Here is a 14,514-nt window from a genome sequence, read left to right on the forward strand (position 1 = left end):
GACGATTCTTCTGGGTCCTTGCCCTTACTGCAATACAGAGGTGCTGTTTCTGACTGTCCCACCATCCCACATAGGGATGCAGGAAGGCAGTCCAAGGAGCATGCAGGAATTCCTATTCCCATCTTGTATTTGGGAGCTGCTGGTTCTGATGTTTAGTCTTGGAGAAATATCACCACCTGTGAGATTTAAGTGGGGAATATTTCTGCTTAAGCATCATCTGCTTGAATCTTTTGTGGAGGTTGACTAGTTAATCCCTGCCAAGTGCTGTAAACATCTGAAACAGAATGATAACTTTACTGTATCCTGTGCAGGCAAATGATATTCACTTTACTTGATAACTTAAAGAAGACATCTCCTATGAGGACTCCAGAAGAGGTTTTGTGCCCTTCTGTGTATGTGATTTGTTGGGGCTGATGGGACCCTGTCTGTTTTCTAGCAGTCAAACATGGCTCTTCCATCAGCTCATGTACCTGACCTAGATCCCTTTGTATAGATTTCTGGCTCCTGGAGTGAGCCTGCTTCTGTTCCTTGGTACACTGAGCTGCTTATAGCTTCATTGTGTGTTCTCTGTTTGGGGCAGGACGATGAGAAGTGCACAAACAGCAGCAATCCACTGATGCTTCACACACAGTGAATCCAAGTGGAGTGATCTGAAGTAGAGCTTTGATTGCTTCAGAACAAAAAGAATGCAGGAATGTGGTTACAAAGGTGTTGTGTTGTGAGAAGGTGAGCCCAAGCCAGCAGGATAAGGAGATGCCTATACAGTGTGGGGATGGGGAGCTGCTCAGAGTCTTGGGCAGAGCTCTAGAAGAAGCTGGGGGGCAGCAGAGGAGCGGGGTTGGAGCCAGGTTGCTGCCACTGCCTACCCTTGTGATCACAAGGCAAGCAGCAGTGATTGCCTAGGTTACATTGGCACAGCCTGTGGCATGTGAGACCCTGCGCTGCCGGAAGCCTGGTGATGTCCTAAATAACCCTGGGCATGCCACTAGCAGCAACTTTTCCTCCCTACTTAATGCTCAGCCTGTAGCCAAGGGGAGATGGAAGGAATTTGTGTAGAGCCTATTGGCTTTGACCTTTCCTCACATTGCTTCTTTCTTCCCCTCTGTCCTTGCATTCTCCTCTTGAATGCAGGGGTGGCTACCTACCCGACTTACAGGGAATGGAAGGCTGATGAGTGAACCAGAAGGGAGCCATTATGCCCTTCTAATCCCTTTAAGCCTACACTTGTCAATAAAAGGCATGACTTTGCTCTCTCTAAAAGTGTATTTTCTGCCTCCTCGGTGCAGCCAGGCTGCTTTGTCCCATATAATGCTGACTGGCTTTTCCAAGGGCTGCCAGCTGGAACTGTGGGCTTTGATGTGGGGCATTCTTGCACAGAGGCCCTTCATCCTGGGTTTTGTCTGCCTTGCACAGCGTTGAGCCTTGTTACATAAGAATGATGCGAACATAATCCCTGTAGTTCCACCAAGTCCATTTTCCTTTCTGCATTTCCCTGTTACAGTGAGATGCTTCAAGAGGGAACAGAGAGGTGAAGGGCTGAGGTATTTTTCCCTACTGTCTCACTGCTTTGGCAGGATGGATCAATGCTTGGTGGGATGTGTGGATGGGGAAAACCAGGGATAAGGTTTTGGCCTTGTGTTGTAGAGCTTTGAACTGCCCCGGGAGCAGAGCCAAGTGTGTACACCTGGGTGTGGGAGGTCTCCCCCATGGCCTGCACCTGCCTGTGATACTCTGGGGTTTTGGTGTCCCCTCAGGTCTGGGGATCTGCCTGCCCCCAGTGAGATCCTCACGCTTTTTTTCTTGGCCCTTCCCTGCTCTGACATTTGTTTTAAGCAATTCTCTCTTACTTCCTCTTTTCCTATGAAATCAGCCCCAGAAGAGGAGCTGGTAGGAAGGCAGTATCATGGGCAGACACAGCTGCAGCAAAAGTTGGGGAAGATAAAGACCAAGGGGCCATTATATCATTTAAATGGTATTCTCTCGCTATCCCCCTACAATCACTGCTATGCAGTGCATCTCAAATTCTTCCTGCAGTACAAACCTTTTTCTTGCTTGCTACCCTGGTCTGTCTCTAGCAGCTCCCCACATACCCTCTATATGCCTCTTGCCCTAGGATCTGTTTGAAGGAAGGGAGGGAAGGCATTGCTGCTTCCTGTGGGATAGGGATACCTGCTGGAGGCGATGGAGGCTGCAGTTCTGTGTGAGGCACCTGTCTCTCCATTCGGAAGGTGCTCTTCATATATGGACCATGCAAAACCAGCATCACCCAAAGGGCCTGATCCAGGAATCTTGTGCTGTGCCTGTAGGGGGAAAAAATCAACACAAAACACTCAGTTCAGCTACAAGCTGGAGCTGAGACTCCCAGGAGAGCCAGGAAAAACAGGCAGAAGTAATGAGACTAATTCATTTATCTTCTTGCACTGGGAACCATCCATATGGCAGTAAACCAGCTAAGAGCTTTTCCTCTTTTTGCTCCAGTGCATGCTGCTCCTCCAGCTCCGCGGCTGCCACTGTTTGTAGCATCAAGCTATACATGTGTAAGATGCTCATAAATTACAAACAAATACTCTGAAGGTGCACTTTGAAGCTGTGTTTGCAAAGTGCCATGACTTTTTTCTCCCTGCACCCATTGTAGCCACAAGGCTGAGGACAAGGTGAGTGGGAAGCATTCAAACTCTGAGCAGTTGTAGAAACTGGAGCACTGAATAATACACTCCTATTTGACCCGAGCTGAGGGTTGCTCATGTGCATGCAGCAAACAAAAGTTAGCCTTAGCTTTCATCACACTTGAGGCCAAACCCTGATTTACTTATGGCAGTTCTCCAATCAACTGGGGAAGACCAGGAATAACACACAATCTCACTAATGTTTCACATAGCCGTACTTCTTATTGCAACACGATGATCTTATTAGCAGTTGGAAGGCCTCAGAAACACGCAGAACACATGCAGGTAATTTGGGGTTTCCAGTCTTGGGAATGTTTGTGCCCATTGATGTCAGTGGGATAGCTACCACTGCTTCCAGCGGGTGCAGGAATGCTTCTGCATCATTTGGCTGATCAAATCCAACTGTCTTAAGTAGTGGAAGGAGGCTTAGGTTTTCTGTGGGTCCCCTTAGAGTGGTGATTTGTTGGGAATCAGGGTGCTGCTTAACTCCAGCCTGGGTCAGACAAGCTGGTACTTCTCTTCTGAGCCAAGGCTTGGAATCATAGAGTTGATAAGGTTGGAAAGGACCTCTAAGATCATCAAATCCAACCATCAACCCACCACAGTGTTCCTAATTATTCAGCAAATGAGTCAAAATCTCCATTCTCCTCTGGGAGAGAGGTGACTTTTTGTTTGCAGTGTCAGCTTCTCAGTCCCAGCTTAGTGAAGTAAATACAATTTTGAGAAGTTTCCTTTCTTCCCTTTTTTTTTAACCCAGGAAAGTTGCTCTTGCAAGGTGTGATGCTGATTTGCTGCCTCCCGTGACACTGAGAGGTGACAAAGAACCATTTCCACTATCAAATCTTTATAACTGCTCCCAGTTATTGTTTTCCCTATAGTGTGTTTTCCTTTCTTTTATTGTGTTATTTCATCACTTTAATATCCTTGCTTGTATTTCTTCAGCTCATAGCTATAGAAAGTAACTTCAGCTGTAGCTGTCCCGCAGCCAAACTGATGTGCTCCATGAAGGAGGCAGTATCCTGTGGGTGACCTTACAGTGACTTCACTTGATGCCTCACAGTAACCTAGAGGTACTGATGCTGTAAAAAAAAAAAAGGTTTAGTGAGAGGTGTAAATACAAATGCCATGAGATCACATATTCCAAACTATAACCGGCTGCAGACACTTGGAAGAAAATCTACTCAAAGTCCTCTTGGAAAAAACTGTCAAGCACTTAATAAATTTTTCCACAACCCCAAATGTGCCATGCATCAAATGGGCTTCTTTTAGAAAGTGGTGCTGTGACCCCATGAAGTCTGGATGTTAGATTGCTTGTAATCCTTCCAGGATGGAGAATGGGAAGGGCTAAATTGAGGCCTCAGGTCTCATGGTGTTCTGAGATGCCTGTCCTCAGGATCCATCAGGTGCCATCAGTTGGTCCGGGGATTCGTATGCGTATCTACCCACTAGTTTAATCTTGCTTTCTTTCCCCTATAGAGACATAGACTCATCAAGGTTGGAAAAGACTTCTGTAGCAGGAATTCTAAGTCATGGCTTGAAACAGTGATTGAGTACCTGGTGGAAGGCAGGGCCAACCTGGGGGAGCTCAGGTGCATCCAATGTACCTGAATGACTGGAAGGGGTGAAGACAGGATCCACCCCTTCCCAGACCTCATTTAAGTGTTGGCAGTGGAAGAAAAGGTATGTCATTTAGAAATCCCTGCCTGCATGAAGCCTTCCAAAGGTAAGCAGATTTTCTTCCTTCATTTCTGGATCCCCAGCTGCTGCATTTGGGCTTGTCTTCATTTGCTGCAGCCAAAGACTTTGCTGCTTTGCTGTTATTGCTGTTATTTCCATCACGTTATAGTGTTACAACCTCTAAGATCATTAGATCCAATCATAAACCCATCATCGCTATGCTCACTAAATAATTGTTGCATCCACTATACCGTCATCCTTTGGATGGAGCCTAAACTGGAGATGCTTGGCCGTTAGGGTGGCATCAGTGCTGTCCCATGTTCTTCTAGCTGAGCCCTTTTATTAGAAGCAATCAAACCAGAGTGAGGACAGTTGAAGCTGGACTCCCAACTGTTGCACACCTCATTCCCCTTGTTCTGGAGTTACCATCCTTCAGTGGAGATAAACCACCCTGGCAGATGCACCTGCTTGCATTCAGAATAGCCAGCATCTTCTGCACAAATGCTTTAGTGTAAGTTAACCTGGCTGTGAAAGGTACACAGCAATGACAATAGCAGGTGTCCATAGGAGTGTTAATGCACTTTACAGCCTATCTCACCACCCCTCCCCCAGGATCTCTTAGGGTTTTGTTAATGTCTGGTGATGATGCAGGCAATCAAAGAGAATTATGAATTTAATTGGAAACCACTGTAACCATTTAACTGAGTGTAACAATGCTATCCAACCTGGAATTTGCACGGCATTTAAATACTCACTGTTTCAAATGAGAAGAATGGTTGGGTGTTTATATTTCAGGGGAAAGCAGCATGTCCAGTTCTTCTCCTTCCAGTATGAAGGACAGGCATCTCCTGCATATATGGGCAGCACCTCCCAGCAGAAGACCTTCCTCTGTATCTCCGTTGAGCACTTTGAGCTAAGGGTTTCCATGTGGGCTGTCTGCCTCAGGCATTTCTGCATTTTTAGGAAGGTTTCAGCTGTAATCACCCTATTTTCTGTGGCTAAGATTTGGGATAGATATGTGGTTTTGAGCATTCTTCTCTCTGATTTGTTGAGAAAACAAAATGTTGCCCAAGCCTGGAGGTTTGGCAGGATGTTCACACCTTCAGGGTGAAATTTGCTGCTTTCACCAACTTTGGCTGAGTTACAGATGCTTGATAACCTTCCAATAGCACTTAAGGAGGGTGGCATTGCCTGTGGGTGCTGAGGGCTCACTGATGCAGCTGGTATTAATAGAACTTATCCTAGATCTGTTAAGTTCACTACATACAGAAGGAAAATGTACCTATATATGTTCTTTTATTTAGCAGCCATCCATACACCATCTTGTTTCAGTCTCGACTGAGAGGCCAGAATGGGGCTCTCCAACTCAGCAACCACCTTTGCATAACATTTAAGCTTATTTTCAAAATATGAGGCTTCTCAGGCATGACTCACAAATTCCTGGTGACAAATGTGCTGAGGTTTGTCTGAGATGAGGTCAGATTTTATGAAGGACAAATGCTGCAGGGGGGAGGGGGGTTAGCTGTTGACTTGGTTTCTGTCCCTTGTGTGCAGGAAGAGGCACAAGTACCAGGTCCAGCACAGGCATGGTGCCCTCTTCAAGGGTTGAGCAATCTGCCATCTTCTCCTTTCACCACCTATCCCTACTGAGTTTATATCTGCAAGCAAAACTATCAGCAGTTCCATGGGATTTGGTCAGTGTTGACAACCAACACTGTGGCACACTAATAGGAAAGGAAGCAGACAGAAAAACAGGGAAAGGCTGCAGGCAGCACTGATGTCAGACTTGCTTTTATTTTAGCTTTCAAGGTGGTTTTCAAATTTTGTTATGTTCAGTAGTTAAAAACCGCATTCATTTCTTCATTACAGCGTATTGGAAGTCCCTGTTCTTGTTTTGATTTCTAGGCATTTGTGAGTTTAATAAGATTTTGTGTTTGTTTAGGCAATTATTGCCCACCCAATTGAAAGATAATGGGATGCTGTAGCCTTGCCAAGAGTTTTTATACTTGAATAAAGTAACGAGCAATTTACACAAGGCAATAAAACAGTACCCTGCATCCCTGGTGAAGAAACACAAAGCAGCATTTGAAATGTCTAGCTAGGAAAATAAATCCACCCTAACTCAATGCACTCCATAAAATTAACTGGGCACAAAATCCCCCTTGCGCTTCCCTTTTCCCAGAAGTTTGGAAAATTAGCACAAGATGCTCTTGAAAGTCCCGTAACACATTGCTGTCTACAGAACAGCAGACTGACTGCTTGTTCAGGCTGCCAAAGGAGCATAGATATGGTCACACACTGTGTTATCACCGATTTCTTCTCTCTTTGGGTCTTCTTATTTTTGGAGAAGTACTCTCCAGGTCTGCTGGTGGTGCCCTTTTTGAACACTATCAATCACAATACACAGGCATGTGTTATTTCAAAAGCCTGGAGTACTTTGTAACAGCACTAGCTATGTTCGCACCCAAAGATCAGCATCCAGCTGTGGTATGGGGCTTTATCTCCTCCCAGATGTTAACTCTTAGAGAATTCCACACACTCTGCTTGGAACTGCTGTGCTGACCTTTCCTTTGGAGCACCCTCTGGACTTGAGCAGCTGCAGCTCAGTTATCCTTCTGGCTGGTCACAACTGTGGCTGTTTAAAGAAATAAATACACAATTCAGCCAGCTGCAGAGCTGGGTTCACAGCCATCTTTCCTGACAAAGGATAAGGTCAGAACCTCCTTAAACAGAAACACACCCTGGCACAAGGATTAAAGCTTTCACATATCTCTTTTGCTGTTAAAACCCCACTTCTCATGAGAAACCTCCCTCCTCCTTCCATAAAGCATCCAGCTCTCTTGAGCCACCCGGTTGTCAGTGGATGATGGATTAGCACAGCAAAAGCTGCTGATGCTTTTTAGCTCTCCTTCTCTGGGCATCTACTTCAAACAGCCTGGCACACTGAGGAAATTTCACTCCTAATCCTGGGGGCTTTGCAGGGGGGATGCCTGTGAGACTAGATCACTGCTCTCTACAGAAATTAGAGGGGTCAAAGAAGTAACCACACTCTAATTTCTGACAGCTGAGATCTTTGATTTGGGGAGCTGATACAAAAGCAGTACTGTCTATAGCTTACTTTTCCTTCACTACATTACAGAAACTGGAAAATGAAGGAAAACAGAGCTCTCGCTACTGTATTCAGAGATCTTCTACCCCCAGCTACCCTCCTCAATCTCTTTTTGGACAAGTCCCAGAAGTAATGCAGTCTAGGAGAGCAGGAGAAAATACACTCTGAGCTCTATTTTTAGTGGTTGCATAAGCCTGAGATGTGCTCCACCCTTGCCACCCATCCATCTCAGCCAAAAAAAAAGCCCTGAAAGAACTCCTGAAGTTGTAGTGAATACCCTGTGCCAGGCAGCCTGGGATGCTGGTGTGCTCTCCTTTGGTGTCTGGCTTGTAAGGGTTTTGCCTTGTGAGGTCCCAGGGAAGAGAGGCAGGACAGCTAGTCCTGCTGTACAATACCCTCAGTGTTGGGAATCTGTTCCCTTGGAGAAATAGTCATTAATCCAGTGACACTGCAGCTGGGAACAGAAGCAATTTCTTTTCCTGTTCTTCAGCACTGTTTCTCTTCTGTAATTTCTGTGATTATAGGAAACCTTTCAGTGAGACAGAATATTTGCTCCTCTCTGCTTCATTATCACCATCTGGATTTGCTGCTCATTCCATATGCTCCCCAGCTGATGTTAACCATCCAATGCAGTGTCACTACCAGTGTGACATTCCTGGCACTGCCAAGGGAAGGAGAGGGTGGCATGGGGAAGGTAAAGGCAGGTTCTGATCTCTCAGATCAGAAGCAAACTGGTGTCATTCTACATCCTTACACCACTGCTCCATCATTCATCAGTCCCACGTTTCAGTACCCAGATTTTCTCTAATTGTCCCCAGACCACATAGTTGGCTTTGGTACCTCATCTCCAGAATTACACTCATGTGAGACCAGGACCCTGGGAGGTCTGTGGCTTACGCCAAATGTTAGCAATTCAACTTCTGCTTCCTTTCCCAGGGATAATTTCCTTTAAGACAGGGTTTTTCTGGGATGTCTTGGGTTGGTTATTCCCTCCTCACATCTGGGTGGGAAGCAGTGGGCCAGCAACCTGCCTGCTGAGCAGCTGCAACGAAGTGAGTTTATGTCTATAACATTAGGAGAGTATTTTAGGATTCCCTAGGATGAAAACTACTGCCATATAAATCTAGCACCTTGCAGTAAAAATGATTCTGTCAAACACACTATGCATTTTATTTAGTTTTAACCAGACCTGGGCCTATTCCTCTCCTTAGTCTGGAGAAGCGGCAGCTCAATGGAGACCTTATCATTCTTTACAGCTCCCTGAAAGGAGGTTGTGGTGAAGTGGGGTGTCAGCCTCTTCTCTCAGATAACTGTAATTGGATGAGAGGTAATGGCTTTAAGTTGTGCCAGGGGAGGTTCAGGTTGGATATTAGGAAACATTTCTTTTCAGAAAGAGTGGTAGTGCACTGGCACAGGCTGCCCAGGGAGATGGTAGAGTCAACCATCCTTGGAAGTGTTCAAGGACTATGCAGATGTTGCACTGAGGGATGTGGTTAGTGGGGATGGATTAATGGTTGGACTAGAAGATCTCGAACAAGTAGTAATTTTCAACCCTGTATATCAGTGATCTGCCCCAAATCACCCTCATTTAGATTTTTCTATTCCTTTTTGAAGAGATCAGGGAGCAGGTACAGAGCTACCCAGGCTTGTACATAAGCACATGCCATTTCTTCCAGCTTATCCTGAGTTGTGGAGAATTGGCCAGCAGATGTTGAGTTATGCCTCTTGCTTGGGTTAGTCAGAGCTGCATCAGTGCACAGGAAAGATGGACTGTAAAAGGGAAGCCACAGGAAACTCGATCCTAGTGAAATAAATGAGCTCAATGTTGTTTATAGCCTCTCACAACATCCTCACATCCCGTTGCCTTCTCACAGAATCATAAAGATGAAAATGAGGAAGGCCTGGCCGCACATGGGCCTCCTGCCCTGCCTGTGCCAAGGGCCACTTGCTGAGCCTGGCAGCGCTCCTGGATGGGCTTCTTCCAGCAAGCTCCTCTGCAGCACCCGCTGACACAGCCAAATTCAGGCTTAATTTCATCCACGGACTTTCACTACTTCTTTGGCTTCCCTCATAGCTCTCTTCCTTCCTCTGATGTTGTGTCTAAGATGTTGGGTTCCTGCTGTTACACTTCTCCGCTCCCTTCTGTAGAGATGCCATCCTCAGATGCCTCTTCTTCAAGCCTGGCATTTCATTCATTCTTCTCACACTATATTGGGCTCTGAATTTTGTGGAAAAGGAAATATTTACCCCTGGCGACCCCCACAGCTGGGCAGCTCAGGGGAAAATCCTGTGGATGAAAACCTGGTGTCAGCAGTTGCAGCTTGGAGTGGGTTGTAGCATCTGCCCAAGCTGGCTTGGCAGCCCCGAGGTGCACTTGTTGGATGGAAATGCAACCTGTGGCTCTGTCTCTCCCAGATGAAATCTTCACACCTTCCTCAAACAGGCCAATAGTCAGTCCCACCTGCATAGTCTGCATGCATGGGACCTCCTAAAGCTATGACTGGGCACCATCTGTGTGTACACGTGTTGTACTTAACCGGTCCTTTAGCAATGCCACTGACATCAGCCCAATTACACCAGCAGTGAATTGGACACTGTTTACACTCTGAAACTGCCATAGCTTACAGCCAAAGTTCAGACTGTTACACAATGAAACCATTCACACGTCTCATTAACTCTGCACTATGCATTGAAAATAACCATGCCCACATGAGTCTGTGATTTTCTCAGTTTATATCATTTATAAGTGCTTTTTCCTCTTCATTACAGCAACTCTCAATACTGGAAGCGTTTTACGCTGTCAGTGTAGCAAAAAATGCTACTTAGAGCAGAAAATAGTAACTTCTTGGTGTTGTACTAATTGTCTTCATCTTAAATAATACAGTCCATGAAGGTATTTTAAACCCAAGCTCAAAGACATAGGCATGTGGCCAAGTTCTCTGAGACACCAGTGCGCCTGTGGTTTTGTATTTTATACTTTTTGAACTTTATTTTTATTGGTTTTTAATTTATAATGGCAGTAAAGTACAGCCCAAGTTTCTGAGTAAGCAAAGCGTACAAGAACTTGGAATTTAACAAGGTTATACTGTTGCCTACACATGGGAAGACACAAGAGTCTTCTGCTCATATGATTTATATTACTGTATTTCTCTGCTGAGTGCCAGCAACAAGCCTTGTGTTGTACATGACTGTGCTCTTGTATAAAGGTTTGTATAACAGATCCAGCACATGAATATCTGGAAATCACAAAGCACTTGCAAAGTAAAGCACATGTTCTTCCCAGCCTTGAGAGGCACAATAGAGGGATTGCTGCAGAGATGGCTCTGGGGGTTTGGTTTTGGTTTGTGCTGCAGGAAAGAAGAAATGGTGGATTCTAGAGCTCAAAACCTATCCCAAAAGAGGCAGAGATATGAAAGGTCCCATGAAACAAAGCAGAGAGATGAGCTGGGCCAGGACAAAGAGACAAACGAGCTGCCAAGACTGGTATTAACAATGGAGTGTAGCACAGAGAGATGTGGACAAGCAAACCTTTCACTGGGTGCTGAAAGGGAGGATAGGAGATGGCCATGAGTGTGTGTGAGGAAGGATACACAAGTGGATGATGCATTTAGAGCAGTGTCAGTGTAAGCAAAGCTTTGTTTGCAATCATTTCATCCATCTGCAAAAGTAATGTGGGAAGTCATAAAAAAGACTGTTGGCAGCTCAGTATGAGAAGACATACATTGAAGTAATGTCAGGTCAGAGGCATGTCAGGGCAGAGTATGTCTCAAGTGCTTGTGATTGATTGTTGGTCATAGAAGAAGAACATATGTTTGATCACAGGTTAGGTATGTTTGGGAGAAAAAAAAACAAAACAGAGAGAGCTGTTCACAGATCCTGAGCCTGGATGAAATGAAAATATTGCTAGAAGTAGGTAAAAGGAGACTGTTTCATATTGCTAGAAGGAAGTAAAAGTGTAAAGGGTTTTAGAGGAAAAATTAAAGACCTCCTGTTCACCTGTGCTGAACTCAAGTCACCGGTGACCCATCCTGAACAATGTGTCAGAGACAGATGGAAAGAAAAAATGGCACAAGAGGCAGGTGGGGAAGCAGATCTGTAAGCTGTCATCAGTGAAACAAGAGGTACAACTCGGAGGAGATGGGGTGGCCATGCACCTTCTATTTTCTCCATCCTTATATTGCTCTGTTGCAATGGGCATTCATTTTGCTATGAATAAGAATAGTAACTTAAAGAGGAAGTCATTCCTTTCATTGCTCATCATTTCATCCCTCCTGAAGATAAACTGTGTTCATTTCCTATCATCCCGTGACATCTACAATCACTCCCACTCCTTGAATAAAGAAAGGAGATGGGCAGGTGGAGATATTCTACATAATTCAGGTCTGTTTTCAGATCTAAATCATGAAGTATTTCAGTAATGGTTTTGATACATTCACTAAAACCTGGACCCATATATATCATGCAAGGATCAAAGCCCTTCAATGAGGCTATGTTGTACTTTTCCATCTGTTTCAAAACTCCCTCACTAAGGTACATGGATGAAGAGGTCACCTGTGTTTGATTTGGGAATTATAAAGTTTGTTCATGAATTAACCAGGAAGGCAAGCCTACAAATGAAACAGAGAGGGCTTGAAACATAGGTCTGCTTGTAAAACGCATGTTGAAAAGCCATTTTGAAAGACATCCTAAAATCTGCTCTTATCTTGTTGCCAAGACATCAGTGGTTTGACCCACATATCAGAACTTTCCTTAAAAAATAATAATTAAAAAAAAAAAAAAAAAAAAAGCTTCAGATGAATCTATTTACGCACGAAAAAGTCTTTCAAAACAACTGCACAGGGGCCAGGATCAACATCTGAACACGGGCTGAGTTGTTACATATTTAGAATTATTCCTTTCATTAGAAGCATGAGGGCTATCTCAGGCATCCTGGGGACTGATTTGGAGTTGAAATGTCCTAAAGCAGTGACTGCCTTGCTGGGTCAAATCCTGCCTTTGTACATGCGAAGCTTCTAATTCCAACTCATCTCCACACTGTTGCTGCCACTGAGGACTCTATGAAGGTGAACCCACCGTTTCCATTGCCACTCTAGTGTGGCTGTAGCAGCTGAATTGGTGTGATTCAGATCTTCTGCAAGGAGGTGAAACCCACTTGGAGGACCACCAAACTGTTTTCCATCTGATGTTTGACTTTCCAGTTATGCAGTGAGTAGACACATGGAAAAAAACAGTGATTGCTCCAATGACTGCATTTGAGTTGCCTGGGGTTGGGTGCCTTGTGTGTGCCAACTCTTGCTGAGCTCTGAGCAATTAGGTAGCAATGAAGCATCAAGGTGAGGAAAAGCACAAACTATTGTGCACAAAGAAAACATGACCTTAAGCAGAAGGATTGCAGAGCAAAGGCAATGGAGACTGGTCCAGAGTGAATGGGAGTCTGCGGAGAAACACTTTGAGAGCGTGCAGTGGAATTGCACTGCAGGATGTCAGAACTAAGAATGTTTCTTTACTGTTTCAAAAAGGATATTTATTTTAATGACAGAAACATCTGGATCAGAAAATGTAGCAGGCTGAAATAAAGCACTTTATTTCATTTTGTTCTCTCTCCACTCATTTATGCACTTTCAGCATTCCTTCCTATGCAAGGCCTCAGTATTATCACTGCATGCACAGAGACGCTGCTGATGTGGAAACAACATGGAATTACATGCAGCACTTCTGCACATAGATCATTTCAGCTGCATCCTTCACATAACACAGCCAAAGAGACATGTGTTTTATCACTGTGTTTAGGGAGACAGATGACCCCAATCTAAACTTGCATGCTCACCAGTGGTTCATCTGTCTTGTATCTAGGCAGCAACTCCTCACGGAGACCCTTGAGAAGGTTGAAATAGTCTTCACCATGAACTCAAGTAAATTTTCAGCCATGCGGGAAGAAAACTTCCCTGATATGAAGCTATTGTGAACAAGGCTCCATAATGTAATGCACTGCCCAAAATAAGAATGCCAAGCTCTGCTTCTGATTCTGGACATAGCAGCATAGAATGGGAACAATGTGATCAAAGCCACAAGAACAGCAGGAAGAAGCTCAGCAGGACCGTCAGGATCACCTGGTACTATGCACTAATGAAATCTGTCCCAGATGGGTTTGAGATATCTCCCATTTGCTGCTATTTCACTCTATGAAGGGATAGCCAGCTGCTATAGAGATCTTCCTGAAATGTCTGCAGTGACTACAGCCACAGTCCCTGGTGAGAGACCCTATGGAGCACAGTGCTGTTTGCACACGTTTCGGAGCATTCAAGCACAGAACAGCTTACACTAAAGCGTCTAATGAGATCAAGGATTTGCCCATTCGCTCTCACTTAGGAAAAGCTGATTTCAGCCCAATTAACCGTGTTAATATTAAAGACATCTTGCTGACAGGTGCTCAACACTGAGCTCATTGGAAATGCCAAGTGAGATGTGTGTGTGTGTGTGTGTGTGTGTGTGACAGGGCCATGTTGCCAAACGTCTCATCGCAAGAATGCCTTAAAATTCATGCAAACATGAGTAACATTTTGGCAGGGCAGGGCTTTCCAGCACTGGGAGAGAGAAACCCTGGAGGAAGCAAGACGTACACGCAGCTGGGAGCTGAAAGAGCTGCAGCAGCCACTCGCTGTGACCATCCCCGATGATATATCTGCAGAATTCCCAGCGGCAGGAGGCTGTCGGGGCAAGAGGGCACGGGGTGGAGACTCCAGCGAGAAACGGCTCCAAGCAGAAGCCTTACAGAAGGGAATCCTGCAAGCAGTGATGCTGGGATGTAGGAGAGGGAGCAAGAATGGTAAAGAGGGGGGAAGAAGTGCTGCACTGTGGGGGGTGGGAGAGGGGACTTATCAATTGAATGAAGAAGGAAAGGACAAAGGAAAGGATAAAAGAAAGGAAAAAAGGAAAGGACAAAGGGAAGGAAAAAAGTAAGAAGGAGAAAGGAAAGGAAAAGAAAGGAGAAAGGAAAGGGGAAAGGAAAGGGGAAAAGAAAGGAAAACATCACGGTGATTCGCAGAGCGCGTTGTAGGGATG

General features: G+C 45.0%; 1 protein-coding gene across 2 annotated transcripts in view; it reads left to right on the forward strand.

Moving 5' to 3' along the window:
- Nucleotides 1–14,062: 14,062 nt before the first annotated feature.
- The window catches only part of P3H2 (prolyl 3-hydroxylase 2), a 51,490-nt gene continuing 51,038 nt past the window's right edge, over nt 14,063–14,514 (forward strand). Inside the window, exon 1 of one of the 2 annotated variants that reach the window (XR_014933576.1) lies at nt 14,063–14,278. Coding sequence is in view for 1 of the 2 variants with exons in the window: in XM_032446574.2 (XP_032302465.1) it covers nt 14,276–14,278 (3 nt within the window). In the remaining variant the exon portion in view is untranslated. The remainder of the gene's footprint in view (nt 14,279–14,514) is intronic. The other variant, XM_032446574.2, reaches the window with a different exon arrangement.

The sequence above is a fragment of the Coturnix japonica genome, chromosome 12 (genome assembly GCF_054131305.1).
Source record: "Coturnix japonica strain WE chromosome 12, WE-NBRP24, whole genome shotgun sequence".
Taxonomy (NCBI): Eukaryota; Metazoa; Chordata; class Aves; order Galliformes; family Phasianidae; genus Coturnix; species Coturnix japonica.